At 47.7% G+C, this 15,173-nt stretch overlaps 1 protein-coding gene across 1 annotated transcript; it reads right to left on the bottom strand.

Moving 5' to 3' along the window:
* Positions 1-552: 552 nt before the first annotated feature.
* LOC124029702 (extensin-1-like) lies at positions 553-7,296 on the bottom strand (the record flags this gene model as incomplete). The annotated part of the gene is made up of 3 exons (XM_046341321.1): positions 7,289-7,296; positions 6,347-7,085; positions 553-664 (listed from the first exon to the last, which is right to left on the bottom strand). Coding segments are annotated over exons 1-3 (859 nt in total), but the record flags the coding sequence as incomplete, so codon positions are not given.
* Between the last annotated feature and the right edge of the window lie 7,877 nt (positions 7,297-15,173).

The following is a 15,173-nucleotide window of genomic DNA, read 5'->3' as shown; positions in this document are numbered from 1 at the left end:
CTCTCTCTCTCTCTCTCTCTCTCTCTCTCTCTCTCTCTCTCTCTCTCTCTCTCTCTCTCTCTCTCGATATCCAGTAGGACAAAAGGATGGATTGGCTCCCTCCACAGCAGGCTTTAGTTTTTGGTGAGATTCTACTGTGCTCTGCTATATTCTACTCTACACTACACTAGTACTCTACTCTACACCAGTACTCTACTCTACACTAGTACTCTACTCTACACTAGTACTCTACTCTACACCAGTACTCTACTCTACACCAGTACTCTACTCTACACTAGTACTCTACTCTACACTAGTACTCTACTCTACACTAGTACTCTACTCTACACTAGTACTCTACTCTACACTAGTACTCTACTCTACACTAGTACTCTACTCTACACTAGTACTCTACTCTACACCAGTACTCTACTCTACACTAGTACTCTACTCTACACCAGTACTCTACTCTACACCAGTACTCTACTCTACACCAGTACTCTACACTACACTAGTACTCTACACAACTCTACTCCATACAGAGAAGCGGGAGATCAACCCTGTTGAGCTGACCTTCATGAAGGAGCTGGGTTGTGGTCAGTTTGGGGTAGTGCAGCTGGGGAGAGCTCAACACAAAGTAGCCATCAAGGATATCAGAGAGGGGGCCATGTAGGAAGAGGACTTCCTAGAGGAAGCCAAGGATATCAGAGAGGGGGCCATGTACGAAGAGGACTTCCTAGAGGAAGCCAAGGTTATGATGTGAATTCATAGTGGTGTAGCCTAGTCTAGGTAGGATCATAGTGTTGTAGGCTAGTAGGATCATAGTGGTTGTAGGCTAGTCTAGGTAGGATCATAGTGTTGTTGTAGGCTAGTTCTGTGGAGGATCATAGTGATTGTAAATAGTCTTAGGTAGGATCATAGTGTTGTTGTAGGCTCGTAGGATCATAGTGTTGTAGGCTAGTAGGATCATAGTGTTGTAGGCTAGTCTAGGGAGGATCATAGTGGTGTAGGCTAGTCTAGGGAGGATCATAGTGGTTGTAGGCTAGTAGGGTTTACAGTGTTGTAGGCTAGTTCCGGGAGGATCATAGTGGTTGTAGGCTAGTAGGGTTTGCTAGTGTTGTAGGTCTAGGGAGGATCATAGTGGTTGTAGGGCTAGTTCAGGGAGTGATCATAGTGGTTGTAGGCTAGTAGGGTCATAGTGTTGTAGGCCAGTCTAGGAGGATCGTAGTGGTTGTAGGCTAGTCTAGGAGGATCATAGTGGTGTAGCCTAGTCTAGGTAGGATCATAGTGTTGTAGGCTAGTAGGATCATAGTGGTTGTAGGCTAGTAGGATCATAGTGGTTGTGGGCTAGTCTAGGAGGATCCTAGTGGTTAGAAGGCCAGTTCCAGGTAGGATCATAGTGGCCGTGGGCCAGTCTAGGGAGGATCATAGGGCAGGCTAGTAGGATCATAGTGGTTGTAGGCTAGTCTAGGAGGATCATAGTGGTTGTAGGCTAGTCCAGGAGGATCATAGTGGTGTAGGCTAGTAGGGATCATAGTGGTTGTAGGCTAGTCTAGGGAGGATCATAGTGGTTGTAGGTCTAGAGGATCATAGTGGTGTAGGCTAGTAGGATCATATGGGTTGCAGCTGTCTAGGAGGCACCCATGTTGCACATAGTTGCCCTTCAGCTCCAGGGAGGCATGATCTCATAGTGTTGTAGGCTAGTAGGATCATAGTGGTTGTAGGCTAGTCTAGGGAGGATCATAGTGTTGTTGTAGGCTAGTCTAGGTAGGATCATAGTGGTTGTAGGCTAGTAGGATCATAGTGGTTGTAGGCTAGTAGAATCATAGTGGTTGTAGGCTAGTCTAGGGAGGATCATAGTGGTTGTGGGCTAGTCTAGGGAGGATCATAGTGGTTGTAGGCTAGTCTGGGAGGATCATCATAGTGGTTGTAGGCTAGTCTAGGTAGGATCATAGTGTTGTAGGCTAGTAGGATCATAGTGGTTGTAGGCTAGTCTAGGGAGGATCATAGTGTTGTTGTAGGCTAGTCTAGGTAGGATCATAGTGTTGTAGGCTAGTAGAATCAGTGGTTGTAGGCTAGTCTAGGAGGATCATAGTGTTGTTGTAGGCTAGTCTAGGGAGGATCATAGTGGTGTAGGCTGGTCTAGGGAGGGATCATAGTGTTGTAGGCTAGTAGGATCATAGTGGTTGTAGGCTAGTCTAGGGAGGATCATAGTGTTGTAGGCTAGTCTAGGGAGGATCATAAAGTGTTTGTAGAGGCAGTCTAGGAGGATCTGCAGGTTGTAGGCCCAGGGAGGATCATAGTGGTGTAGGCTAGTAGGATCATAGTGGTTGTAGGCTAGTCTAGGGAGGATCATAGTGGTTGTAGGCTAGTCTAGGGAGGATCATAGTGGTGTAGGCTAGTAGGATCATAGTGGTTGTAGGCTAGTCTAGGGAGGATCATAGTGGTTGTAGGCTAGTCTAGGGAGGATCATAGTGGTGTAGGCTAGTAGGATCATAGTGGTTGTAGGCTAGTCTAGGGAGGATCATAGTGTTGTTGTAGGCTAGTCTAGGGAGGATCATAGTGTTGTTGTAGGCTAGTCTAGGGAGGATCATAGTGTTGTAGGCTAGGCTAGAGAGGATCATAGTGGTTGTAGGCTAGTCTAGGGAGGATCATAGTGTTGTAGGCTAGTAGGATCATAGTGTTGTAGGCTAGTAGGAATCATAGTGGTTGTAGGCTAGTAGGATCATAGTGGTTGTAGGCTAGTCTGGGAGGATCATAGTGTTGTAGGCTAGTAGGATCATAGTGGTTGTAGGCTAGTAGGATCATAGTGGTTGTAGGCTAGTGTCTAGGAGGATCATAGTGGTTGTAGGCTAGTCTAGGGAGGATCATAGTGGTGTAGGCTAGTAGGATCATAGTGGTTGTAGGCTAGTCTAGGGAGGATCATAGTGTTGTTGTAGGCTAGTCTAGGGGAGGATCATAGTGTTGTTGTAGGCTAGTCTAGGGAGGATCATAGTGTGTTGTAGGCTAGGGCTAGGGAGGATCATAGTGGTTGTAGGCTAGTCTAGGGAGGATCATAGTGTTGTAGGCTAGTAGGATCATAGTGTTGTAGGCTAGTAGGATCATAGTGGTTGTAGGCTAGTAGGATCATAGTGGTTGTAGGCTAGTCTGGGGAGGATCATAGTGTTGTAGGCTAGTAGGATCATAGTGGTTGTAGGCTAGTAGGATCATAGTGGTTGTAGGCTAGTCTAGGGAGGATCATAGTGTTGTAGGCTAGTAGGATCATAGTGGTTGTAGGCTAGTCTAGGGAGGATCATAGTGTTGTTGTAGGCTAGTCTAGGTAGGATCATAGTGGTTGTAGGCTAGTAGGATCAGTGGTTGTAGGCTAGTAGAATCATAGTGGTTGTAGGCTAGTCTAGGGAGGATCATAGTGGTTGTGGGCTAGTCTAGGGAGGATCATAGTGGTTGTAGGCTAGTAGGATCATAGTGGTTGTAGGCTAGTCTAGGGAGGATCATAGTGGTTGTAGGCTAGTCTAGGTAGGATCATAGTGTTGTAGGCTAGTAGGATCATAGTGGTTGTAGGCTAGTCTAGGGAGGATCATAGTGTTGTTGTAGGCTAGTCTAGGTAGGATCATAGTGTTGTAGGCTAGTAGAATCATAGTGGTTGTAGGCTAGTCTAGGGAGGATCATAGTGTTGTTGTAGGCTAGTCTAGGGAGGATCATAGTGGTGTAGGCTAGTCTAGGGAGGATCATAGTGTTGTAGGCTAGTAGGATCATAGTGGTTGTAGGCTAGTCTAGGGAGGATCATAGTGTTGTAGGCTAGTCTAGGGAGGATCATAGTGTTGTAGGCTAGTCTAGGGAGGATCATAGTGGTTGTAGGCTAGTCTAGGGAGGATCATAGTGGTGTAGGCTAGTAGGATCATAGTGGTTGTAGGCTAGTCTAGGGAGGATCATAGTGGTTGTAGGCTAGTCTAGGGAGGATCATAGTGGTGTAGGCTAGTAGGATCATAGTGGTTGTAGGCTAGTCTAGGGAGGATCATAGTGGTTGTAGGCTAGTCTAGGGAGGATCATAGTGGTGTAGGCTAGTAGGATCATAGTGGTTGTAGGCTAGTCTAGGGAGGATCATAGTGTTGTTGTAGGCTAGTCTAGGGAGGATCATAGTGTTGTTGTAGGCTAGTCTAGGGAGGATCATAGTGTTGTAGGCTAGGCTAGGGAGGATCATAGTGGTTGTAGGCTAGGAGGATCATAGTGTTGTAGGCTAGTAGGATCATAGTGTTGTAGGCTAGTAGGATCATAGTGGTTGTAGGCTAGTAGGATCATAGTGGTTGTAGGCTAGTCTGGGGAGGATCATAGTGTTGTAGGCTAGTAGGATCATAGTGGTTGTAGGCTAGTAGGATCATAGTGGTTGTAGGCTAGTCTAGGGAGGATCATAGTGGTTGTAGGCTAGTCTAGGGAGGATCATAGTGGTGTAGGCTAGTAGGATCATAGTGGTTGTAGGCTAGTCTAGGGAGGATCATAGTGTTGTTGTAGGCTAGTCTAGGGAGGATCATAGTGTTGTTGTAGGCTAGTCTAGGGAGGATCATAGTGTTGTAGGCTAGGCTAGGGAGGATCATAGTGGTTGTAGGCTAGTCTAGGGAGGATCATAGTGTTGTAGGCTAGTAGGATCATAGTGTTGTAGGCTAGTAGGATCATAGTGGTTGTAGGCTAGTAGGATCATAGTGGTTGTAGGCTAGTCTGGGGAGGATCATAGTGGTTGTAGGATCATAGTGGTTGTAGGCTAGTAGGATCATAGTGGTTGTAGGCTAGTCTGGGGATCATAGGTTGTAGGCTAGTAGGATCATAGTGGTTGTAGGCTAGTAGGATCATAGTGGGTAGGATCATCATAGTGGTTGCACATGTGACATGCTGGTAGAAATGAGGCGCTGCCTCTGGATGAGCATTATCCTGTTTGCTTGTGGAGAGCAATGCCTCGAGACTTCTTTAAAATGAGACATCGTGCACCAGCTGTTATTAACAAATAGACACCACCGCCCCTCAACGAAGATGCACCCAGCCAGCTCCATGTTTCACCGAGACGCGGCTGAAGGATATTAAGAAATTACCGAATGATCTACGTTTAAGACTATTATCCAATGATTGTCTTAATCGTAGATCATCAAGTGTATTATCCAATGATTGCACGTTGGCCAAACTCAGACTCATTTAAGAAAAGGCACTTTTGAACTCTGTTGCAACTGAGGACGGACGATTTTTTTACGTGCTTCAGCACTCTGCTGTCCCGTTCTGTGAGACTGTGTGGCCTACCACTTCGCGGCCGAGCCGTTGTTGCTCCTAGAATTTGCCACTTCGCACTTACAGTTGGCCGGGCGGCTCTAGCAGAGCAGACGTGCACTTACTGACTTGTTGGAAAGGTGTCATCCTATGACGGTGCCACGTTGAAAGTCACTGCTCTTCAGTATGAGCCATTCTACTAAACAATGTTTGTCTATGGAGATTGCATGGCGGCGTGGGCAATTTTATACACCTGTCAGCAACAGTTGTGGCTGAAATAGACATATCCACTAATTTGAAGGGGTGTCCACATACTTCTGTATATATAGTTACCTAGAACAGCTGGGGGCCGAGAGGAGACTTTTGACGACCAGTTTTAATGCCCCCCACTGGTACCGGGTGAGAAACAAGAGCCTGCCAACACAGAAAATAGTCCTGTACTCTAGAAACGCCAGCAGAACCTTTTCTAGTTCACGGCAAAGTGGTTAGTTAGAACGTCGGTAGACGACGATATAGAAACTAAAATAAAACACAAAACGAATAGAAGGACATACGAGAGCAAGGAGCAAAATGTTAAGATTTTATTTACAAAGTAAATTTTTGTACATTTTGTCTTAACTTACAGAAAGTAAAAAACAAAGCCACAACTAGGAGGCTTGCATCCCCAGTGGTACCCTACGTAGTGCACTACTTTGACCAGGGCCCATAGAGTAGTGCTCTACGTAGGGGATAGGGTGTGGCTGCTAGCTCCGGTCCAACCCATAACACAAGGGAGGGAGGAGACAGACAGCAACAACAAAATATAAAGGGAAAAAAAACAAAGTCTTCTGAAAAAATATGTTAAAAGCTCTGGTTATGTCCTACATGACCCCCTATTCCCTATATAGTGCACTAAAGAGACCTACGTGGGCCCTAACCAAAAGTAGTATGTGCACGAAATAGCCAATAGGGTGCCATTTGGTACACAGGCACTGTTGGGGGGGAGGTCCCCTTGTTTTGGAAAGGTGGTTTGTTGGCTGGAGGGATTTGGGGGAAAGGGCAGAGACAGGCAAGTAGGGGGCAACAGAAGGCAAAGAGGGGTATCTGAGATACCGAGGGGTCGGGAGGTGTGAGATACCGAGGGGTCGGGAGGTGTGAGATACCGAGGGGTCGGGAGGTGTGAGATACCGAGGGGTCGGGAGGTGTGAGATACCGAGGGGTCGGGAGGTGTGAGATACCGAGGGGTCGGGAGGTGTGAGATACCGAGGGGTCGGGAGGTGTGAGATACCGAGGGGTCGGGAGGTGTGAGATACCGAGGGGTCGGGAGGTGTGAGATACCGAGGGTCGGGAGGTGTGAGATACCGAGGGGTCGGGAGGTGTGAGATACCGAGGGTCGGGAGGTGTGAGATACCGAGGTCGGGAGGTGTGAGATACCGAGGGGTCGGGAGGTGTGAGATACCGAGGGTCGGGAGGTGTGAGATACCGAGGGTCGGGAGGTGTGAGATACCGAGGGGTCGGGAGGTGTGAGATACCGAGGGTCGGGAGGTGTGAGATACCGAGGGGTCGGGAGGTGTGAGATACCGAGGGTCGGGAGGTGTGAGATACCGAGGGTCGGGAGGTGAGATACCGAGGGTCGGGAGGTGTGAGATACCGAGGGTCGGGAGGTGTGAGATACCGAGGGGTCGGGAGGTGTGAGATACCGAGGGGTCGGGAGGTGTGAGATACCGAGGGGTCGGGAGGTGTGAGATACCGAGGGGTCGGGAGGTGTGAGATACCGAGGGGTCGGGAGGTGTGAGATACCGAGGGTCGGGAGGAATTGTGACCGAATCAACGCAATATTAGCCACATTCAGTGAAACATAGCGAAACAAAAACGAACTAGGCCCATATACAAATAGACCGTTGCCCTATATGGCTCTGTGACATTTGCCTTGGACTGGACTGTAGCGGAGGTTGAGTAGACGGCCTGTTGTGAGATTAGACAGCTACATTGTTCACATCCTTCTCTAGTTAGAGAAAAGAACCTACAGATCATTTGTAGTCAGTAATAGGGGAGTGATTGCTTTCTACAAGAGCACAACATGTACATTTCTAGACATCCAGTAACTTTTTTTTCATGTCTTAAAGGGACAGTGTTGTATTTTGAGACCGGCTTGATTAAGCTCAGCAGCCAATAGACAGAGGGGTAGAATAATATATCTAATTCTCTGTAGTAAATTGTATGGGAATAATAATGCATTCCTTGTATCAAATATGACATTTTCAGTCACTTCCTGTTCCCCCCTCCCCCCAAAAGTCTCATGGAATGTAGGTCTACAATGAACACAACACGCCGGCTGCTACTGTAGACTGAATGACAGAACAGATATTTCCCATGTTAAAATATTATGGGATTTCTCCATTGTTTTTGATAGTAGGACTGTCTGGTAGGCCTACATTAGGATCAAATAGCCACAGCAGCCAACTTGACCACAGTTAAACTGTACCTTAAAGTGGGTACAGCCTCCGAGGGGAGGTATCAGAGCCTCCGAGGGGAGGTATCAGAGCCTCCGAGGGGAGGTATCAGAGCCTCCGAGGGGAGGTATCAGAGCCTCCGAGGGGAGGTATCAGAGCCTCCGAGGGGAGGTATCAGAGCCTCCGAGGGAGGTATCAGAGCCTCCGAGGGGAGGTATCAGAGCCTCCGAGGGAGGTATCAGAGCCTCGAGGGGAGGTATCAGAGCCTCCCGAGGGGAGGTATCAGAGCCTCCGAGGGGAGGTATCAGAGCCTCCGAGGGGAGGTATCAGAGCCTCCGAGGGGAGGTATCAGAGCCTCCGAGGGGAGGTATCAGAGCCTCCGAGGGGAGGTATCAGAGCCTCCGAGGGGAGGTATCAGAGCCTCCGAGGGGAGGTATCAGAGCCTCCGAGGGGAGGTATCAGAGCCTCCGAGGGGAGGTATCAGAGCCTCCGAGGGGAGGTATCAGAGCCTCTGCGTTCACAGTAAAACGCACGATGGTAATTGAACAGAACAGAATCACAACGACCATGTTTTCACTCAGCCAAGAGATATTGGGGGGTAGAGGGGAGGTAGAGATATTGGGGGGTAGAGGGGAGGTAGAGATATTGGGGGGTAGAGGTAGAGATATTGAGGGGGTAGAGGAGGTAGAGATATTGAGGGGGTAGAGGGGAGGTAGAGATATTGAGGGGGTAGAGGGGAGGTAGAGATATTGAGGGGGTAGAGGGAGGTAGAGATATTGAGGGGGTAGAGGGGAGGTAGAGATATTGAGGGGGTGGAGGGGAGGTAGAGATATTGAGGGGGTAGAGGGGAGGTAGAGATATTGAGGGGTAGAGATATTGAGGGGTGGAGGGGAGGTAGAGATATTGAGGGGGTGGAGGGGAGGTATCAGAGATTGAGGGGGTAGAGGGGAGGTAGAGATATTGAGGGGGTGGAGGGGAGGTATCAGAGATTGAGGGGGTAGAGGGGAGGTAGAGATATTGAGGGGGTGGAGGGGAGGTATCAGAGATATTGAGGGGAGGTATCAGAGATTGACGGGTGGTGGGGAGGGCACTGAATCTTCATCATCGTCATCATCCTCAGGATCCCTCTTCCTCTTCTCTCCCTTCGCTGGAGAGTCATCCTCATCTAAAGAAGAAAGACATTTAGACAGAAGAACGTGTCTGGTTGTCCCAAAAGACCCTAGGTAGTGACCTACACCAGACCAGAATAGACCTAGACCAGGATAGACCTAGACCTAGACCAGGATAGACCTAGACCAGACCAGGATAGACCTAGACCAGGATAGACCTAGACCAGAATAGACCTAGACCTAGACCAGAATAGACCTAGACCTAGACCAGAATAGACCTAGACCTAGACCAGAATAGACCTAGACCAGAATAGACCTAGACCTAGACCAGGATAGACCTAGACCTAGACCAGGATAGACCTAGACCTAGACCAGGATAGACCTAGACCAGACCAGGATAGACCAGACCAGAATAGACCTAGACCAGAATAGACCTAGACCTGACCAGAATAGACCTAGACCAGAATAGACCTAGACCAGAATAGACCTAGACCTAGAATAGACCTAGACCTAGACCAGAATAGACCTAGACCTGACCAGAATAGACCTAGACCAGAATAGACCTAGACCTGACCAGAATAGACCTAGACCAGAATAGACCTAGACCAGAATAGACCTAGACCTAGACCAGAATAGACCTAGACCAGAATAGACTTACACCAGACCAGAATAGACCTAGACCAGACCAGAATAGACCTAAACCAGAATAGACCTAGACCTGACCAGAATAGACCTAGACCAGACCAGAATAGACCTAGACCAGAATAGACCTAGACCAGAATAGACCTAGACCAGAATAGACCTAGACCAGACCAGAATAGACCTAGACCAGACCAGAATAGACCTAGACCAGACCAGAATAGACCTAGACCAGAATAGACCTAGACCAGAATAGACCTACACCAGACCAGAATAGACCTAGACCAGACCAGAATAGACCTAGACCAGAATAGACCTAGACCAGAATAGACCTAGACCAGAATAGACCAGACCAGAATAGACCTAGACCAGAATAGACCTAGACCAGACCAGAATAGACCTAGACCAGACCAGAATAGACCTAGACCAGACCAGAATAGACCAGACCAGAATAGACCTAGACCAGAATAGACCTAGACCAGAATAGACCTACTCCAGACCAGAATAGACCTACTCCAGACCAGAATAGACCTACTCCAGACCAGAATAGACCTACTCCAGACCAGAATAGACCTAGACCAAACCAGAATAGACCTAGACCAAACCAGAATAGACCTAGACCAGAATAGACCGAGACCAGAATAGACCTAGACCAGAATAGACCTACACCAGACCAGAATAGACCTAGACCAGACCAGAATAGACCTACACCAGACCAGAATAGACCTACACCAGACCAGACCTACACCAGACCAGAATAGACCTACACCAGACCAGAATAGACCTACACCAGACCAGAATAGACCTACACCAGACCAGAATAGACCTACACCAGACCAGAATAGACCTACTCCAGACCAGAACAGACATGTGATTGGATAAAGCTACTAACCATCATCTTCATCGTCGTCATCATCATCGATATCTCCGTTCACCTCCCCATCCTAGAGAGAGAAACAGTTAGTACACCGATCACCCGTCTGCAGTGTAGTTTCAGGGTCATTTGATTTATTTTACCAGGCAAGCCAGTTAACTTCTTATTTACAACGCTGGCCGAAGGCCTCTGGCACGGACGGGGGATTAAACAATTCTAACTGAACGTGTCGGACAAAATACATCAACAACAAGAGACGCTACAACATAAAGACCCCCAAGACATAACAAGGCAGCAACACAAAACATGATACAGACATTATTGGGCCCAGACAACAGCACACAGGGCAAGAAGGTAGAGACAACAGCACACAGGGCAAGAAGGTAGAGACAACAGCACACAGGACAAGAAGGTAGAGACAACAGCACACAGGGCAAGAAGGTAGAGGCAACAGCACACAGGGCAAGAAGGTAGAGACAACAATACATCACAGACAACAGCACAAAGGGCAAGAAGGTAGAGACAACAGCACACAGGGCAAGAAGGTAGAGACAACAGCACACAGGGCAAGAAGGTAGAGACAACAGCACACAGGACAAGAAGGTAGAGACAACAGCACACAGGGCAAGAAGGTAGAGGCAACAGCACACAGGGCAAGAAGGTAGAGACAACAATACATCACAGACAACAGCACAAAGGGCAAGAAGGTAGAGACAACAGCACACAGGGCAAGAAGGTAGAGACAACAGCACACAGGGCAAGAAGGTAGAGACAACAGCACACAGGGCAAGAAGGTAGAGACAACAGCACACAGGGCAAGAAGGTAGAGACAACAGCACACAGGGCAAGAAGGTAGAGACAACAGCACACAGGGCAAGAAGGTAGAGACAACAGCACACAGGGCAAGAAGGTAGAGACAACAGCACACAGGGCAAGAAGGTAGAGACAACAGCACACAGGGCAAGAAGGTAGAGACAACAGCACACAGGGCAAGAAGGTAGAGACAACAGCACACAGGGCAAGAAGGTAGAGACAACAGCACACAGGGCAAGAAGGTAGAGACAACAGCACAAAGGACAAGAAGGTAGAGACAACAGCACACAGGGCAAGAAGGTAGAGACAACAGCACACAGGGCAAGAAGGTAGAGACAACAGCACACAGGGCAAGAAGGTAGAGACAACAATACATCACAGACAACAGCACAAAGGGCAAGAAGGTAGAGACAACAGCACACAGGGCAAGAAGGTAGAGACAACAGCACACAGGGCAAGAAGGTAGAGACAACAGCACACAGGGCAAGAAGGTAGAGACAACAGCACAAAGGGCAAGAAGGTAGAGACAACAGCACACAGGGCAAGAAGGTAGAGACAACAGCACAAAGGGCAAGAAGGTAGAGACAACAATACATCACAGACAACAGCACACAGGGCAAGAAGGTAGAGACAACAGCACACAGGGCAAGAAGGTAGAGACAACAATACATCACAGACAACAGCACAAAGGACAAGAAGGTAGAGACAACAGCACAAAGGGCAAGAAGGTAGAGACAACAGCACAAAGGGCAAGAAGGTAGAGACAACAATACATCACAGACAACAGCACAAAGGACAAGAAGGTAGAGACAACAACACACAGGGCAAGAAGGTAGAGACAACAATACATCACAGACAACAGCACAAAGGGCAAGAAGGTAGAGACAACAATACACAGGGCAAGAAGGTAGAGACAACAGCACACAGGACAAGAAGGTAGAGACAACAGCACACAGGGCAAGAAGGTAGAGACAACAGCACACAGGGCAAGAAGGTAGAGACAACAGCACACAGGGCAAGAAGGTAGAGACAACAGCACAAAGGACAAGAAGGTAGAGACAACAGCACACAGGGCAAGAAGGTAGAGACAACAGCACACAGGGCAAGAAGGTAGAGACAACAGCACACAGGGCAAGAAGGTAGAGACAACAGCACAAAGGACAAGAAGGTAGAGACAACAGCACACAGGGCAAGAAGGTAGAGACAACAGCACAAAGGACAAGAAGGTAGAGACAACAGCACACAGGGCAAGAAGGTAGAGACAACAGCACACAGGGCAAGAAGGTAGAGACAACAGCACACAGGGCAAGAAGGTAGAGACAACAGCACACAGGGCAAGAAGGTAGAGGCAACAGCACAAAGGACAAGAAGGTAGAGACAACAGCACACAGGACAAGAAGGTAGAGACAACAGCACACAGGGCAAGAAGGTAGAGACAACAGCACACAGGGCAAGAAGGTAGAGACAACAGCACAAAGGACAAGAAGGTAGAGACAACAGCACACAGGGCAAGAAGGTAGAGACAACAGCACACAGGGCAAGAAGGTAGAGACAACAGCACAAAGGACAAGAAGGTAGAGACAACAGCACACAGGGCAAGAAGGTAGAGACAACAGCACACAGGGCAAGAAGGTAGAGACAACAGCACACAGGACAAGAAGGTAGAGACATCAATACATCACAGACAACAGCACACAGGGCAAGAAGGTAGAGACAACAGCACAAAGGACAAGAAGGTAGAGACAACAATACATCACAGACAACAGCACAAAGGACAAGAAGGTAGAGACAACAATACATCACAGACAACAGCACAAAGGACAAGAAGGTAGAGACAACAATACATCACAGACAACAGCACAAAGGACAAGAAGGTAGAGACAACAGCACACAGGGCAAGAAGGTAGAGACAACAACACACAGGGCAAGAAGGTAGAGACAACAATACATCACAGACAACAGCACAAAGGACAAGAAGGTAGAGACAACAATACATCACAGACAACAGCACAAAGGACAAGAAGGTAGAGACAACAGCACACAGGGCAAGAAGGTAGAGACAACAGCACAAAGGGCAAGAAGGTAGAGACAACAATACATCACAGACAACAGCACAAAGGACAAGAAGGTAGAGACAACAACACACAGGGCAAGAAGGTAGAGACAACAATACATCACAGACAACAGCACAAAGGGCAAGAAGGTAGAGACAACAATACATCACAGACAACAGCACAAAGGACAAGAAGGTAGAGACAACAACACACAGGGCAAGAAGGTAGAGACAACAATACATCACAGACAACAGCACAAAGGACAAGAAGGTAGAGACAACAATACATCACAGACAACAGCACAAAGGACAAGAAGGTAGAGACAACAGCACAAAGGACAAGGAGGTAGAGACAACAATACATCACAGACAACAGCACAGAGGACAAGAAGGTAGAGACAACAATACATCACAGACAACAGCACACAGGGCAAGAAGGTAGAGACAACAGCACACAGGACAAGAAGGTAGAGACAACAATACATCACAGACAACAGCACACAGGGCAAGAAGGTAGAGACAACAGCACAAAGGACAAGAAGGTAGAGACAACAATACATCACAGGCAACAGCACAAAGGGCAAGAAGGTAGAGACAACAACACACAGGACAAGAAGGTAGAGACAACAATACATCACAGACAACAGCACACAGGGCAAGAAGGTAGAGACAACAGCACACAGGACAAGAAGGTAGAGACAACAATACATCACAGACAACAGCACACAGGACAAGAAGGTAGAGACAACAGCACACAGGACAAGAAGGAAGAGACAACAATACATCACAGACAACAGCACACAGGGCAAGAAGGTAGAGACAACAATACATCACAGACAACAGCACACAGGGCAAGAAGGTAGAGACAACAATACATCACAGACAACAGCACAAAGGACAAGAAGGTAGAGACAACAATACATCACAGACAACAGCACACAGGGCAAGAAGGTAGAGACAACAGCACACAGGACAAGAAGGTAGAGACAACAATACATCACAGACAACAGCACACAGGACAAGAAGGTAGAGACAACAGCACACAGGACAAGAAGGTAGAGACAACAATACATCACAGACAACAGCACACAGGACAAGAAGGTAGAGACAACAGCACACAGGACAAGAAGGTAGAGACAACAGCACACAGGACAAGAAGGTAGAGACAACAGCACACAGGACAAGAAGGTAGAGACAACAATACATCACAGACAACAGCACAAAGGGCAAGAAGGTAGAGACAACAATACATCACAGACAACAGCACAAAGGACAAGAAGGTAGAGACAACAATACATCACAGACAACAGCACAAAGGACAAGAAGGTAGAGACAACAATACATCACAGACAACAGCACAAAGGACAAGAAGGTAGAGACAACAATACATCACAGACAACAGCACAAAGGGCAAGAAGGTAGAGACAACAATACATCACAGACAACAGCACAAAGGACAAGAAGGTAGAGACAACAGCACACAGGACAAGAAGGTAGAGACAACAATACATCACAGACAACAGCACAAAGGGCAAGAAGGTAGAGACAACAGCACACAGGACAAGAAGGTAGAGACAACAATACATCACAGACAACAGCACAAAGGACAAGAAGGTAGAGACAACAGCACACAGGGCAAGAAGGTAGAGACAACAATACATCACAGACAACAGCACAAAGGACAAGAAGGTAGAGACAACAGCACACAGGGCAAGAAGGTAGAGACAACAGCACACAGGACAAGAAGGTAGAGACAACAATACATCACAGACAACAGCACAAAGGACAAGAAGGTAGAGACAACAGCACAAAGGGCAAGAAGGTAGAGACAACAATACATCACAGACAACAGCACAAAGGACAAGGTAGAGACAACAATACATCACAGACAACAGCACAAAGGACAAGAAGGTAGAGACAACAGCACACAGGGCAAGAAGGTAGAGACAACAACACACAGGGCAAGAAGGTAGAGACAACAATACATCACAGACAACAGCACAAAGGACAAGAAGGTAGAGACA

The sequence above is a fragment of the Oncorhynchus gorbuscha genome, unplaced genomic scaffold, assembly GCF_021184085.1.
Source record: "Oncorhynchus gorbuscha isolate QuinsamMale2020 ecotype Even-year unplaced genomic scaffold, OgorEven_v1.0 Un_scaffold_7326, whole genome shotgun sequence".
NCBI classification, from domain to species: domain Eukaryota; kingdom Metazoa; phylum Chordata; class Actinopteri; order Salmoniformes; family Salmonidae; genus Oncorhynchus; species Oncorhynchus gorbuscha.
This window is presented reverse-complemented; position numbering and strand designations above follow the sequence as displayed.